At 39.5% G+C, this 15,188-nt stretch overlaps 1 protein-coding gene across 2 annotated transcripts in view; it reads right to left on the bottom strand.

Moving 5' to 3' along the window:
• Positions 1–15,188, bottom strand: part of SPATS2 (spermatogenesis associated, serine-rich 2) — a 185,234-nt gene that overhangs the window by 5,268 nt on the left and 164,778 nt on the right. For both annotated transcript variants that reach the window (XM_011936178.1, XM_011936177.1), the window contains exons 10-11: positions 7,647–7,705; positions 3,167–3,276 (exon numbers count right to left, since the gene is read on the bottom strand). In XM_011936178.1, the coding sequence (XP_011791568.1) occupies positions 3,167–3,276; positions 7,647–7,705 (169 nt within the window). The remainder of the gene's footprint in view (positions 1–3,166; positions 3,277–7,646; positions 7,706–15,188) is intronic.

Consider the following 15,188-nt stretch of genomic DNA (forward strand, 5'->3'; position numbering starts at 1 on the left):
AAAAAAAAAAAAAAAAAAGAAAGAAAGAAAGAAAAGAGGAGGAAGATTTTACAGTAGAGGGCCATCTTTCTACTGTTGGCTATTCTCCATGTCTTTCCATTTTATACAGAAACAGAGGCAGCAAAAATGTTTACAAGGTGCTACAATGATACCATTGAGATAGATGGTTTGGTGTTAATAGGAACTTCCTTAGGAAACCCACTTAATCTCTTTATAATAAAGTAGGATTTCTTAGTCCTTGAAATAGGAACAATTTCTTGAGATGGAAAATCATTCATGTGAAAAGTCAACTTTGCAAATGAGAAGTTTATGCTGCAAGTAATTTAATCCTTTTAAGCAGACTGAGCTGAGAAGTAACCAACCCCTTGAGTCAAAAACTAACCATGCTATAAAAATCGTGGGACTAGAAACATGTCAGGAATAAAGTGCTTCTGGGGGTCTATTTCATTAAACAACGTCTAAAGTAGACTGGAATCATTTTTTTTTTTTTTCAGATGAAAAGGAGATAAAAAAGAAAAGTGAAAGGCCTAGATATAAGCTGGAAGAACTGAACCCTTCAGGACATTCCTCTTAACTGGGGGTGGCCTAATACTACTCTGCATCAGAATTCTCGGGAAGCAACCAGAAGCACTGAAAGGGAAAGGAGAGAGAAAAATGACCTTCCAGCCTTGAATTCCTAAAACTTCAGAGTATGTTGCGGCTTACGAAAGCACACAAACCTCTTGTTACAAAGCCTTCAGACATGTAATATCAGTCTGAGATTAATTCTGAAACAAATTCTAGGGTTTGTTGAGTCAAAGACATAATAGGAATGATGGAAATAAAATGATCTGGAAATAAGACATTTAAATTGCACAGCACCCACTTCAGTACACTGAAAAAGTGGAGAGAAACAGATCCTTAGTCAGCCTGCAGAAATATTTCCAGCAGCTTTTCAGCCACGTGGGAAGAGGAACAGATGAAGCCTGTGAGAGCCAGAATTCTCATCTAATTCCAAAGGGGTTTCCGGCTTCTCCCCAAGAGTTGAATGAGACTGACTGGCATCAATGTGAGGAGGCCTTTCTATAAAATTTAATCATATAGTTTTGGTTAAACAGAAAACGGTAACTGCACATTTGCATGATTTGGCTAGTTCACCCCAACAGAGTTGAAGGGGAGGCAGTGAGCGAACAATACTCCACAGGTCTAACACTGGGTCAGATGATAGCAAGGATCCCTGTAAGGTCCTGGATGATATTCCACCTCTGTTTTTATTTTATAGAGACTGTTGTACAGCAAGTGTTCTCTCAGTGTGACAATAAATCTTATGTGTTCAGAAAGAGAAGAGGTAAAGGGCACAGGTGTGGAGAAGGCCAACTCCCTTTGTCACAGCTTGCAGTTTATAAACAATTATTTAGAATGCCAATGACCACAACTATCCATGAATATCCCAATTTCCCTCAGGTTCATATGCTTAGTCTCAGAAACACTGTTCTTTATATAAGAATTTGGCCAAGTGTGGTGGCTCATGCCTGTAATCCCAGCACTCTGGGAGGCCAAGGCGAGTGGATCACTTGGGGTCAGGGGTTCGAGACCAGCCTGGCCAACATGGTGAAACCCTGTCTCTACTAAAATACAAAAATTAGCAGGGCGTGGTGGCACATGCCTGTAATTCCAGCTACTTGGGAGGCTGAGGCACGATAATCACTTGAACCTGGGAGGTAAAGGTTGCAGTGAGCGGTGACAGCGCCACTTCACTCCAGCCTGGATGACAGAGCGAGACTCTGTCTCAAAAAAAACAAAAAAGAATTAAAAGGTATAAATATTGAACCCAAGTGATTTTTGTAAAAAGATTACAACAAACATCTCAAAGATAATTTTTCTCTATACAATCAGAATTGGCCAACCAACTATTTACAGAAGACCAACTACATACCAAGGTGCTGTGCTAGGCACTTGGAGAGACAGGAGCTCCTGCCTGCCACTGTGAAGTTCACTATCTAGTGGGGAAGACAAATTAAGCAAATGCACATAAAATCCTAACTGTGCTCTGAAAGCACAGAATGGGGAGATATGATGGGGAAGTCAGGAAGGATGAGGAGGTCAAGAGTGGTAACTGGGCTGTTCACAGTGGCTCACGCCTGTAATCTCAGCACTTTGAGAGGCCGAGGTGGGTGGATCACCTGAGGTCAGGAGTTTGAGACCAGCCTGGCCAACATCATGAAACCCCATCTCTACTAAAAATATAAAAATTAGCCGCCGGGTGTGGTGGCTCATGCCTGTAATCCTAGCACTTTGGGAGGCTGAGGCAGGCAGACCACCTGAGGTTGGGAGTTCAAGACCAGCCTGACCAACATGGAGAAACCCCATCTCTACTAAAAATACAAAAATTAGCTGGACATGTTGGTGCATGCCTGTAATCCCAGCTACTCAGAGGCTGAGGCAGGAGAATCACTTGAATCCGGGAGGCAGAGGTTACAGTAAGCCGAGATCACACCACTGCACTCCAACCTGGGTGACAGAGCGAGACTTTGTCTCCAAAAAAAAAAAAAAGAGTGGTAACTGTGGTTGGAGGCTGGGAGAAGAGCATTTGGACAGATGGAAAAGCGTGTGTGTCTGTGAAGTGTAGAAGCCTCAGCCTCTGCTGGGAGGGCAGAGGACCAGTGGGGATGGTGTGAACTGAGGGTAATGGCAGAGCAAGACTGCACAGTCCTTCATACTGGATTAAGGATTATAGTATTTATCCTAAAAGCAACAGAAAGTTTTGAAGCAGACTGCTGTAGTATGGGGAACATACATGGAGGGTGGGGTGGGTGGGGCAGAGACAGAATGGATGAACACAATCAGTTAAAAGGCTCTTACAGAAGTCCAGGCAAGAGATGGTGGTAACCTGATCATAATGGTGGTGGTAGAGATGAAAAAATAAGGTCAGATCTGAGATTTAGTCAAATGGATGGGGTGTGCTGATAGATTTAAGGTGGGAAATGGAGAAATTTTCTAAGGTTTCCAGCTGGGATAACTAGGTAGATGACAATACCACTTACAGAGAAAGGGACCTGGAAGAGGGCCAGGTTTGGGAAAGGAAGATCATGAGTTTAATATATTAGATATGGCCATGAATTATGAAAATTTCTTACTTTAGCCCCTGAGGATAAGAAGAAAGGCAGAAAGCAGAAAGAAGTTTTACCTTGATATCGGCTCTGAGCTCAACCAATTGCTGCTCTGACATTTGAACAGCCACATGAGTCATCTTCTTTAGAAGTTCAGCCTTCTTTTGTCGGCTGAGCAAAATTTCCACTGTAGAGGAAAAGTGAGTGTGAACCTTATGTTGCTGCTAAATAGGATAAAGAAGAACTAGAAATATATGCCTTGTAGTAGGTATTTGGTCAGCCAAAGGCTTAGTTGCCCATCCATCCAGAAAATGAAAATATCAGAAGTCCGGTCTCTACCTTCCATTGGGTCTCTGAAGGCAGTTAAGTAGTAAACATTTTTTTAATAAATCACAAACACTCATAAATCATTTGTTATTTCTCCTTCCAGTCAAAAAAATTGTATCAAGATGCATATAAATTAAAAAGGAAATATGCACACATAATAAAAAATATTCATCTAGAGTAAGTTGAGTATAAAATGAAAAGAGCATCTCTCTTATTTCTGATTTTGTGGTCTCCTCTCCAGAGGAAACCACTGTTCACCATTTCTTATGTACACTTCCAAATATTGTCTATGTACACACAACATGCATACATATGTATCTCTCCTTTTTCCCTTCTCACAAATGGAAGTATATCATACACATGGTCTTTCCTTTACCTTAGCTATTTTTACTTAATATATCTTTAAGTTTATTCCCTATTAATACATCTGGATCACCTTCATTCTGTTTAACAGCCACTGAGTACGGGGATATACCACAATTATTTACTGAGTTCCCTAGTGATGGGTATTTAGATGGTTACGCCCTTTTATGAACCACCTTCTATGGCATGCTTTCTGATATACAACTTGGATACAACTTGGTCATGGCAGAGAACAGACAATAAAAATCTCCCAGAGAGACAGGGGCTACAGTGGAAACTGAACCAAAGAAATCCTCCCTGGAAGCAGATAAACCACCCAAGGAATGTTCTCTACCCCCATGGAAGGGACTCTGCTATTCCTTCCTGTCCAGCAAGATTTGATCATTGCTTTTCCAAGTGGGAATTTTTACTATAATCGTCCTTTTCTTTCTCCAACTGTGTAATATCGGAGAAGGGGGCATTTAGCCTTTCTTTTAATTTATGAGATCCCATCCTTGGAAGATCTGAAATTACTCTGAAGACCTGGCCTTTCAGCTGAATATTAACTAACTAGATGAGACTTTGGAGGTATTGCTACTGAGGAGGTGGTGAACATATTCTCATTTTGGAAAAAAGAGGGATACTGGGTAGGGGAGGACTATAGCAAAGACCATTAGTTGATAGAACACAGTCTTTCCAACTATATTCAGGAACATTCAGGGCTATCAGAAATCCAATGTTGTTGGGTACCAGCAAAATTAGGTTAAAAAATCTGTATTTTCTGGCTTTGCTACAGATGAAATGGTCATGTGATACAGTTTCACCATTGAGATATAAGCAGAACTCAAAGGGCAGGGTTTACAGGAGAGTGTTTTAAAGGGGTCTTAGCATGTAACATTTTACTCCTTCTTGACTGGAGCCTAGGGAGTTGTCTTTTGACCATAAGCATACTCTCAGAATGGCTGCGCAGAAGGATAGAAGAACCTGGGTCCCTAATGTCATATTGGAAATGTCCTGCCAGCCCTGGGTTGCTTACCTCTGTACTTTTCATTTCCTGAGAAAAAAAGACACTCACATTTATTTAGGCCACTCTGTTCCATGTAGTCAAACTGAATCCCTAACTGATATACACAGAATCCTGTAACATCCTGAGGAATTAGCCAAATTCACGTCAGAAAAAAACAGAAATTTTAAAGAGTTACACCAGGTATTACAGAGAGCTGGATGTATTTAGCAACTTTACTCAGCCCAACTGCCACAGAGATGCACACATGGGCTGCCTAGACCCAAGTCACACTGATCAGTCAGGGCCCACTTTCTCAGGAGTCAGGAGCATGCCTACAAAAGTTTCTTAACACCAAAGCCCAACAGTTACAAATGATCTATTGGTTTAGCTCCCAAGATAAAACCTATTTGCCATTTGTATCAACTTCAGTTTCTCTCAGCTCTAGCATTCAGTGATTCTATGACAAAATTATAGCTCTCAAAATGGCGAAAATGAAGTAAATAAAAAGCTTTCTACACGTAACAGATAACTCACAGGACCTAATTATTCAACATTGGAAAAGACTGAAATACTACAAACCCATCAATTACTTAATAAAATTATAATATGTAAAAAACAAAAAGCAACTCTTAACAGCATTGGTAAATGAGTAATTACATCATGTCATTAAGAACCAGGATTTTCAGGGAGAAAAGAGCTAAAGATATAAAACTGATGAAGTTAAGTAAAACTCTGAGCTCTGAATTTGATAAAATAAGATTGGGCACAACTTGATAACTGGTTGAAGCTGAGTGATGGGAGTTTGTTACATTAGCCTATTTGAAATTTTTTGTTTTGTTTTGTTTTGAGATGGAGTCTCGCTCTGTCACCCCGCTGGAGTGCAGTGGCACGATCTCGGCTCACTGCAACCTCCGCCCCCTGAGTTCAAGTGATTTTCCTGCCTCAGCCTCCCGAGTAGCTGGGATTACAGGCCATGCCACCACGCCCAGCTAATTTTTGTATTTTTAGTAGAGATGGAGTTTCATCACGTTGGCCAGGATGGTCTCGATCTCTTGACCTCATGAGCAGCCCGCCTCGGCCTCCCAAAGTGCTGGGATTACAGGGGTGAGCCACTGCGCCCAGCCAAAATTTTCTATTAATATAAAAGATGTATTAATATTTTTAAAAGCACCTTCTTTTTCTTTATATCAAGACAGGGTCTTGCTCTATTGCCCAGGCTGGAGTACAGTGGTGCAATCACAGCTCACTGCAGCCTCGACCTCCTGGGCTCAAGCGATCCTCCCACCTCAGCCTCTCAAGTAAATGGGACTACATATAGCCATATAGCACATGCCACCATGCCTGGTTAATTTTTTTTTTGAGATGGAGTCTTGTTCTGTCGCCAGGCTGAAATGTAGTGGTGCGATCTCAGCTCACTGCAGCCTCTGCCTCCTGGGTTCAAGCGATTCTCCTGCCTCAGCCTCCCAAGTAGCTGGGACTACAGGCACGCGCCACCATGCCCAGCTAAGTTTTGCATTTTTAGTAGAGACGGGGTTTCATCATGTCGGCCAGGATGGCCTCGATCTCCTGACCTCATGATCTGCCCACCTCGGCCTCCCAAAGTGCTAGAATTACAGGCGTGAGCCACTGCGCCCAGTCTAATTTCTTATTTTTCGTAGAGACAAGATCTCACTATGTTGCCTAGGCTGGTCTCAAACTCCTGGGCTCAGGTGATCCGCTCAAAGTGCTGGGATTATATGTGTGAGCCATCATGCCTGGCCTAAAAGGACCTTCTTCTCAAAAGTAAGAAATATGTCTTCTTAATGGTTTTAGTTTATCTGAATTTCCATTTTCAAAAAGAGAATGTACTGATAAAATAATGGACTGAAATGTCAAATTAGAAACTCAAAATATATTGCTCAATGTAAATGAAATCTCACCTCTGAAAAACAGTGGAAGGCATCTCTGCTACATTCTCAAATTTTCAAGTTAAAATGGACCCAAACTGAAGTCATTTCAGTGCTTCAAAGCTGCATCCTCTGGCCCGTGACCACACACACAAGTGATTTAACTATGAGTCATGATCTCAACCTAGCCCAGCATTTCTATTCTTATCAGTTTGAGGGTGGGTTAAAATCAACAACTTTCCTAATAATAAATCTGGCATTTAATGCAGGAAGATAAAACCTGCCACCGAAATGCCCCAAATCAATGGCATTGTACAAGTTGCAGTTGGTATTCCCTTTTCTTCGTGTAGCTGTGCATGTTTAACCTAACACTTAACAGAAATGATCAAAAAATAGACATCTGTTTTTTCTGTACAAAACTCCACAAATCACCAAAGTTAGATTTCATTCCTCCAGAATCTATTTTAGTAAGCTTTCAAGAAACCCAGTATCTTGAACCCTCAGTTCACTACTTCTCCCCTACCATTGATAACAGACACTGAGTGAAGACTGTTCTATAAACTGAGAAAACAAAGAAAGTTCTGAGATAGGTAATGATAGGAACATATACATTCAATCGTAGGCAACGTAATGAAGTCTTCTCTGATTATGCTAAAGGTTTTTTTCTGAGTAGAAAAAATCCCAGTGGAATTGCTTAAACACTGGAGGAAGAAACAAAATAAAATAAAAACCTGATGGCAGATACCATGATGTAGTCTTTTATACATTGAACTCTGCATTCAAAATATTAAGATTTGGAAATATTTTTAAAACAGGCTCTTTAAAGTTATTTCACCTGAAAGGATTCATATGCCAGTACAGTGCAACTGCTTAAGATTATTTAAATATACAAACTCTTATTATGGTATTTATATGGAGCTTTTGTTATGAGGGTTGGGAAGTAGGTACCTACTATTTATGAAGGTAATAGTTTTAATTAAAGATCAATCATCTTACTTGCTTCAGCTTTCACTTTGTCCATTTCAGCAAGCAACGCCACTTCTCGATCCATTAAACTAGGAAAAGATGACAAAGGAATAAAAGGTTTGATGAGAAACTCAAATACAAAATTAGCACATTATTAATAGTAGAGAAAGACCGGTGAGTTTGCTAAAAGCATACTAAAAAATAATACTGTATGGACCACATAAAAATTCTGATGTCTTACTCTCAACAAAGAATATTTTAAGATTTTCCCAAAAATAAAATAAATAGACCCAATTCTCTTTTATATTGCAAAATTGGTACATTGCAGTACACCGATCGCTAGAAGTCTAAGAGTTGAGAACCAGCAGATGGCAGTAGCAAGCTATAAAACACATTTTTTAGTAAGCTGTGCTAAAGCAAAAGTCCATGTGGAAATTACTTACTTAATGTATGTACTCACATACTTTTTATATTTATATTTTGGTCTATAAAATTTGATGGCTTTGCATGTAATTAATGTTTACCAAGCAATATCCCCATTAGGGAATAGTAAATGTATCCATGATTAGGACTTGTATATCTTCAACAGCTGACCATGGTTGCACCAAGTCCACTTACATTTTAGTACTTAGAATGCAAAGTAGTCAAAAGATAAGACATATAGTGTGCTAGTTTCTGAGAAACATATAACAGTAATGAGGAAGGATGGAATTACAGATTTCTGGTAGGCTTTTTACAGAAAAAGAACATTAAATAGTCAATTAGAATTTTTTCCACTGCAAATGTAAATGGTTTTTAGGCACATAAAGCTTTTCCATGTCGTTATAAAAGAGCCCACAGCCTTCAATGTATAAGGAGACAGCAGGTTACCCTAAGTATTCAACCTCTGGATGCAAATAATTTTCCTTACCATATCGGTTTTGCTTTGTGGTGGCAAAAAGAAAAAAATCTAGAATTTTAATGCCTGCGCAAACATGGAATATTCCAACTTTCTTCAAATTTGGAGTTCATTCTGCTTTCTCCTTTTGAAGGAGAATATAACTACAGGGTAAATAAAAGTTCCACTCCTGTTTCTGGTTGTAATCATATACACATATACACACATACTCTCTTTCTCTCTCTGTCACTCTCTAATTCAATTTAGCTCAATACATAGTTATGTTAGCACAAAGTAGTTAATGTGGAGACTATGGTGTGAGATGTACAAATATGTCTAAGGCAGGGTCATTTCCTCAAGGAGCAAATCTTTTATAGGGAAGTGCCAGAAAACATAGGTTTGATAATCGTTATGCATGATGTTAATAAACAGACTTGTAACTAAACAAATTTGGTTGGCATATTAATCCAAAAGCATCAAACTGGAGAGAAGATACAATTATTGTGGGGTAGCAATACTTTGCTAAGAAAGCATTTCCCAAACCTTGGCAATATTTTGCTCCAAGAACTCTAGCAGCATTGGAATACCTAAAAGACAAAACAAAAGCACAACTGAGACAGGAGCTGCCAGGCCTACAGTTTGACATTACCTCTCTTCTGTTGCCAAATCACCTTAAGATGCAGACACTGTGTCCATCAGATGACAAATCCTTTGTCTCTAACAAAGCTTGTAAAATATTTATTAAAAGACTACAGCAAACAAGTAAGCCTTTTGCAGCTTATAATCTTTATTATGAGAAGTAGAATGTCAGATGACACTTTTAGCAAGCTCTGCATCAATACAATCAGACTTTTTTATGGCAATTTGTGCTAGTACATTGTGACGGCATTTTTTTTTTCCCTGTGAGAATTACTGGTGTTCATTTAAATAACTTTGTTTTTTGATTAACTCAGTGGTGATCACAAGAAATTCATAGGACAGTGCATGGACAACCATATAACCTCTCCATTAAAAAAATACTAGCTTATAATATATCCATCTACCATGTACCCACAAAAATTAAAATTAAAATACATATATTAGCTTATGTTTTCAAGCCAAAAAACAATGAAAAGCAGTAAGAACTTGTTTCTTTTTGTCATGTTGCCATCTATTGATAACACCTAGTGAAAAGTCCTGTGATGTCAGCCCACCGTTCTACTAGTTAACTGATGCCGATATGTTTCTCAGAGAAAAGGATGATCAGCGTTTATAATTTTACATTAAAATTTTCACACCTTTAAAATACAAAAACGAATAAATGTCAAAATTTAATAGTAAATTTCTTATTAAAAGCACATCAAACAAGTAAATTATATAATGGGATTATGGTTGTATAGAAGAATGACCTAGTTTTAGGTTATTTATGCTAAAGCATTTAGGGGTGACATATCATCTACATCTGCAACTTCCAAGTGGTTCCACCAAAATATTATATACACACAGCAAATACACTGCCATTGTACCATCCTTTCAACTTTTCTATATATCTGAAAGTTTTCATAATGAAAAGTTAGTGAAATGTTGGCATCACAAAGTAAATGGAGAAGGTGGGAAGAGTTCAAAGTGAAAAGTAGGTTAGGTATAAGGATAACAACATAAGCATTTTTTACAATTAAAAACAATAATCTATTGTAACATAACTTTTAACACAGAAACTTAAGCTAAAGTTTTCCATCTGTTTCTGAGCTAAACAATGGTCCCAGTATGTATCTGTGGCCAAGAGGTTCAAAAGTACCTGTGGTGTGAGGTAATGGTTTTTAGATGCCAGAACGGCAAGCAATGAGTCCTCCCAGAGAGTGATGAAAGGCTCATTCAGACTCTCTATTACCTTGCTCACTCCAATACCTCAGGGTACTAAGTTTCTCTCAAGGCTTTCTTGAATGGAAATATGCCATAATAAGCACCAAGCATCTGCTAGACTGGATTCTAAAATTGCTAATGAAATTCAGCTAAATATTGCTGGGACCCTATTTGGAAAAACACTAGTTCTTATTAAGCCTGGGCCTTATTCAGTGTTGAGAATTTCCACATCCTTTCTTCAATCATGAAAGACAGATTTGGATGACTGCTCCCTGTTAGTAAAGAAAAAGACTGGTAACTCAATGTTCTATATTTCCTTCCTTTCTTTTTGGGACTTCCTTACCATGTTCACATTTGCTTGACTTATTCTAAAGCTGTGGGGGTTTTTTGTTTTTTGTTTTGAGATGGAGTCTCGCTCTGGAGCGCAATAGCATGATCTCAGCTCATGGCAACCTCCGCTTCCTGGGTTCAAGCGATTCTCCTGCCTCAGCCTCCTGAGTAGCTGCGACTATGGGCACATGGCACTATGCCCAGCTAATTTTTATATTTTTAGTAGACATGGGGTTTTGGCATGTTGCCAGGTTGGTCTCAAACTCCTGGCTTCAAGTGATCTGTTGGCCTGGGATTACAGGCATGAGCCACGGCACCCAGTCAATTTATTCTAAAGTTTTTGCATAATTTAGCTGCTCAGAATAGTTGTTACTGAAGTATCACCATTCACATCGCTAACACATATTATGTCCGTCATTTGAAGCAAGTCTTCTAATTAATATACAGATATCTAACATGCAGTTGGAGATTCTAGCTCTTGCCTTCAATAATTCATTGGTATCAAAAAACTGATCATTATTTGTTTATGACTGTTGCATTGGAAAATAATACTAAAGTGGAAATGCAACTCTGGCAATTCCACAGGTCAATTATTTCAAGGGATAATACTTGAAACCATTCAATAATATTGTCAGAAAACATTTGTACTAAATTCTATTTGCTCAAAACCTAGAATCTTTTTTTTTTTTTTTTTTTTTTTGAGACAGGGTCTCACTATCGCCCAGACTGGAGTACAGTGGCATCATCAAGACTCACTGTCAACCTCCGCCTCCTTGCTCAAGCAATCCTCCCGCCTTAGCCCTCGAAGTAGTTGGGACTACAGGCACGAGCTACCATGCCCAGCTAATTTTTGTATTTTTTGTAGAGATGGGGGTTTCACCATGTTGCCCAAGCTGGTCTCGAACTCCTGACCTCAAGCGATCCATCCACATCAGCCTCCCAAAGTGCAAGGATTACAGGCGTGAGCCACTGTACCTGGACTTTTTTTTTTTTTAAAGACAGGGTCTTGCTCTGTCACTCAGGCTGGAATGCAGTGGTGTAATCATAGCTGACTGCATCCTTGACCTCCTGGGCTCAAGCATTCCTCCTGCTCAGCCTGAGTACCTGGGATTAAAGGTGTGTGCTACCACACCTGGCTAATTAAAAAAAAAAAAAAATTGTAGAGACAGGGGTCTCACTATGTTGTCCAGGCTGGTCTTGAACTCCTGATTTCAAGTGATTCTCTCGCCTTGGCCTCCCAAAGTGCTGGGATTATAGGTATGAGTCACTATGTATGGCCTTAAAACCTATTCATTCTAATTCTACTAACCAACCAAGCAAAAATTCAAGTAAAGCCAATGCAGACACCTTTTTTTTCTTTGAAGACGGTTTCCTCTTTCCATATAAAATAACCAAAAAAGAGAATTGCCAGTAGTATTTATTTTTCCTTCCTTTTGTTTTTTTTGTTTTTTTGAGTCTTGCTCTGTCTCCCAGGCTGGAGTGCAGTGATGTGATCTCAGTTCACTCCAACCTCCACCTCCAGGGTTCAAGCGATTCTGGTGCCTCAGTCTCCTGAGAAGCTGGGATTACAGGTGTGCACCACTCATGCCTGGCTAATTTTTGTATTTTTAGTAGAGACAGGTTTCATCATGTTGTCCAGGCTGGTCTTGAACTCCTGACCTCAAGCAATCCACCCACCTCAGCCTCCCCAAGAGGCCAGGAGCGGTGGCTCACATCTATAATCACAGCACTTTGGGAGGCTGAGGCTGGCAGATCACTTGAGGCTGGGAATTCAAGAATAGCCTGGCCAATATGATGAAATCGTCTCTTTATTAAAGGTACAAAAATGTGGCACATGCCTGTAATCCCAGCTGCTTGGGAGACTGAGGCAGGAGAATCGCTTGAACCCAGGAGGCAGGGGTTGCAGTGAGCTGAGATCATGCCACTGCACTCCAACCTTGGTGACAGAGTGAGACTCTGTCTCAAAAAAAAAAAAAAAAAAAAGTTAGAATGTGAACATAAGCCACGGTTCTCATGTGACAAGCTTTCAATGGAATAATCTTTCTTTCTGTTCTTTTCCAATGGTCAAAAGCACCTTAGTTATAAGCTAATCCAGGAGATCATGTGACTTGATGATATTTTATAATCTGTGTAAGGAAAAAGAACCAGTAACAATCTGTATTGCTAAGAAGTATGTTGTTCAAGTTTTTTTTTTTTTTTAAATTTTTAGATAAAGTCTCACTCTGTCGCCCAGGCCAGAGTGCAATGGCATGATCTCGGCTCACTGCAACCTCTGTGTCCTGGATTCAAGCAATTCTCCTATCTCAGCCTCCCAAGTAGCTGGGACTACAGGTGCATGCCACCACACCCAGCTAATTTTTGTATTTTTAGTAGAGACAGGGTTTCACCATGTTGGCCTGGATGGTCTTGATCTCTTGACCTCGTGATCTGCCCGCCTCGGCCTCCCAAAGTGCTGAGATTACAGGCATGAGCCACCGCGCCCGGCCTCAAGTTTTCAGTTGGTTAAAAAAAAAAAAAAAAAAAAAATGGCTGAGCCAGGGCTAGGCACAGTGGCTCATGCCTGCTATCCCAGCACTTGGGGAGGTCAAGGTGGGAGGATCACTTGAGCCCAGGAGGTTGAGATCAGACTGGGTAACATAGTAGGATCTTGTCTCTCCAAAAACATAAAAATTAAAACAAAATGAGATAAAAATGGCTCGAGTGTTAAGCCCCCTTAGTGAGTGGCTGACCAGATCCTCATTTGAAACTGTGATTTTGGCTGGGCACGGTGGCTTATGTCTGTAATCCCAGTACTTTGGGAGGCCAGGCAGGTGAATCACCCGAGGTCAGGAGTTTGAGACCAGCCTGGCCAACATGGTGAAACCCCGTCTCTAATAAAAATACAAAAATTAGCCAGGTGTAGTGGCACATGCCTGTAATCCCAGCTACTCGGGAGGCTGAGGCAGGAGAATCGCTTGATCCCGGGAGGCAGAGGTAGCAGTGAACAGACATTGGGCCACTACATTCCGGCCTGGGAGACAGAATGAGACTCAGTCTCCAAAAAAAAAAAAAAAAAAGAAAGAAAGAAACTGGAATTATGACACCAATGTCTAAAAGTTCCAGAAACCAGAAAAAGGTGAAAACATGTGGAGTAGGAAGGTAAACACTGCAGAATAAAGCAAACAGGAATACCTGTTAAGACACAGAAAACAAAAGAATGGTGTAGTAGAAAAGTATCCTTGGGTAAAATATTTTTGTGCCCATCTTTCTCACTTATAACATGAGCGTAATACCCCAACTGATAATGTTATATAGATTAGAAGCACTGTACGTAAAAGTTTCTGACATACAACAAAAGCTCAGTAAGTGAGTTCAGTAAATAGCGGCAGCAATTATTATTTTAATTCCTGTATTCATCTTGATTTCTCAATTTCAGCAGAATATCTCTTTAGTAAAATGCACTTGTATTAACTGGTAAATCATTATACCTTCCAGATTTCTTATACAGAAATTATTAAATAAACATGTACATACACTAACACAGTGTAAGCAGTCATGAAGTGATGAATCAAACTAATTTTAAGTGAAAAGTACACACTGAAATTACACTCCCACTACGATTACAACTATTCAAGAATATGTATGAATATACATAAAGAACACAAGGGAACGCAGAAAATAAAAGTTACGTATGTGTTAAGGTGGTAGAATTTTCAGTTTTACTTATATTTAATAAAACAATTATAATTATGGGCAATACAGTAAAAATAAGAGGGAATAATAAAATCTTTAAAAAAAGGAAAAATAAAATTCAGATCCTTCCATCAAATGCTCTCATTATACCTCAGCCTCTGACTTCATCCCTTGCTACTTTCACTATTGCCCCATAGCAACAGCTAGACTGCATGTGGTCCCTATGTGTCCTTTCTATGTCTCATATCTTTGAAATGCAGTGTTCCACCCCAACCTTTCTGCCAGTGTAAATACCACACTTTTTATATGGCTTGATAATGATTCATTTCCCCCAAGAAATACTTTCTAATTAACCCCACCTTTAATCTTAAAACCTTTCCCACTACTATGATCTGACCTAAAGAATAACTAGAATCACAAGGCACTACAAGTTGTGACTTAAGAATAATAGTGATTTGGACCTTCTGAATCACAAAATCAAAAGAACACTGGATATTCAGATGGAGCATCCATATAGTTTGACTTTATTGAACTTAAAAAATACTTTCATAGGCTCAGCCTAAATCCTGGTCCTTCTCATTCTAACCTGTTTCATAATGACTAAGTTCCTTAGTCCCTAAATTCTACTACATTGGGGTTTCTCTGTTACACAGCCTTTAAGCTGAAGAGGAAATAATACAGATGCTCCTCGGCTTACAATGGGGTTATGTCCCAATAAACCCACTGTAAATTGAAAAATTTTTTTTTTTTTTTAAGAGACAGGGTCTTGCTCTGTCACCCAGGGTGGGAGTACAGTGGCATGATCATGGCCCATTGCAGCCTCCACTTCCTGGGCTCAAGCGATCCTCTTG

Source organism: Colobus angolensis, unplaced genomic scaffold, assembly GCF_000951035.1.
Source record: "Colobus angolensis palliatus isolate OR3802 unplaced genomic scaffold, Cang.pa_1.0 Scaffold151, whole genome shotgun sequence".
Lineage (NCBI taxonomy): Eukaryota > Metazoa > Chordata > Mammalia > Primates > Cercopithecidae > Colobus > Colobus angolensis.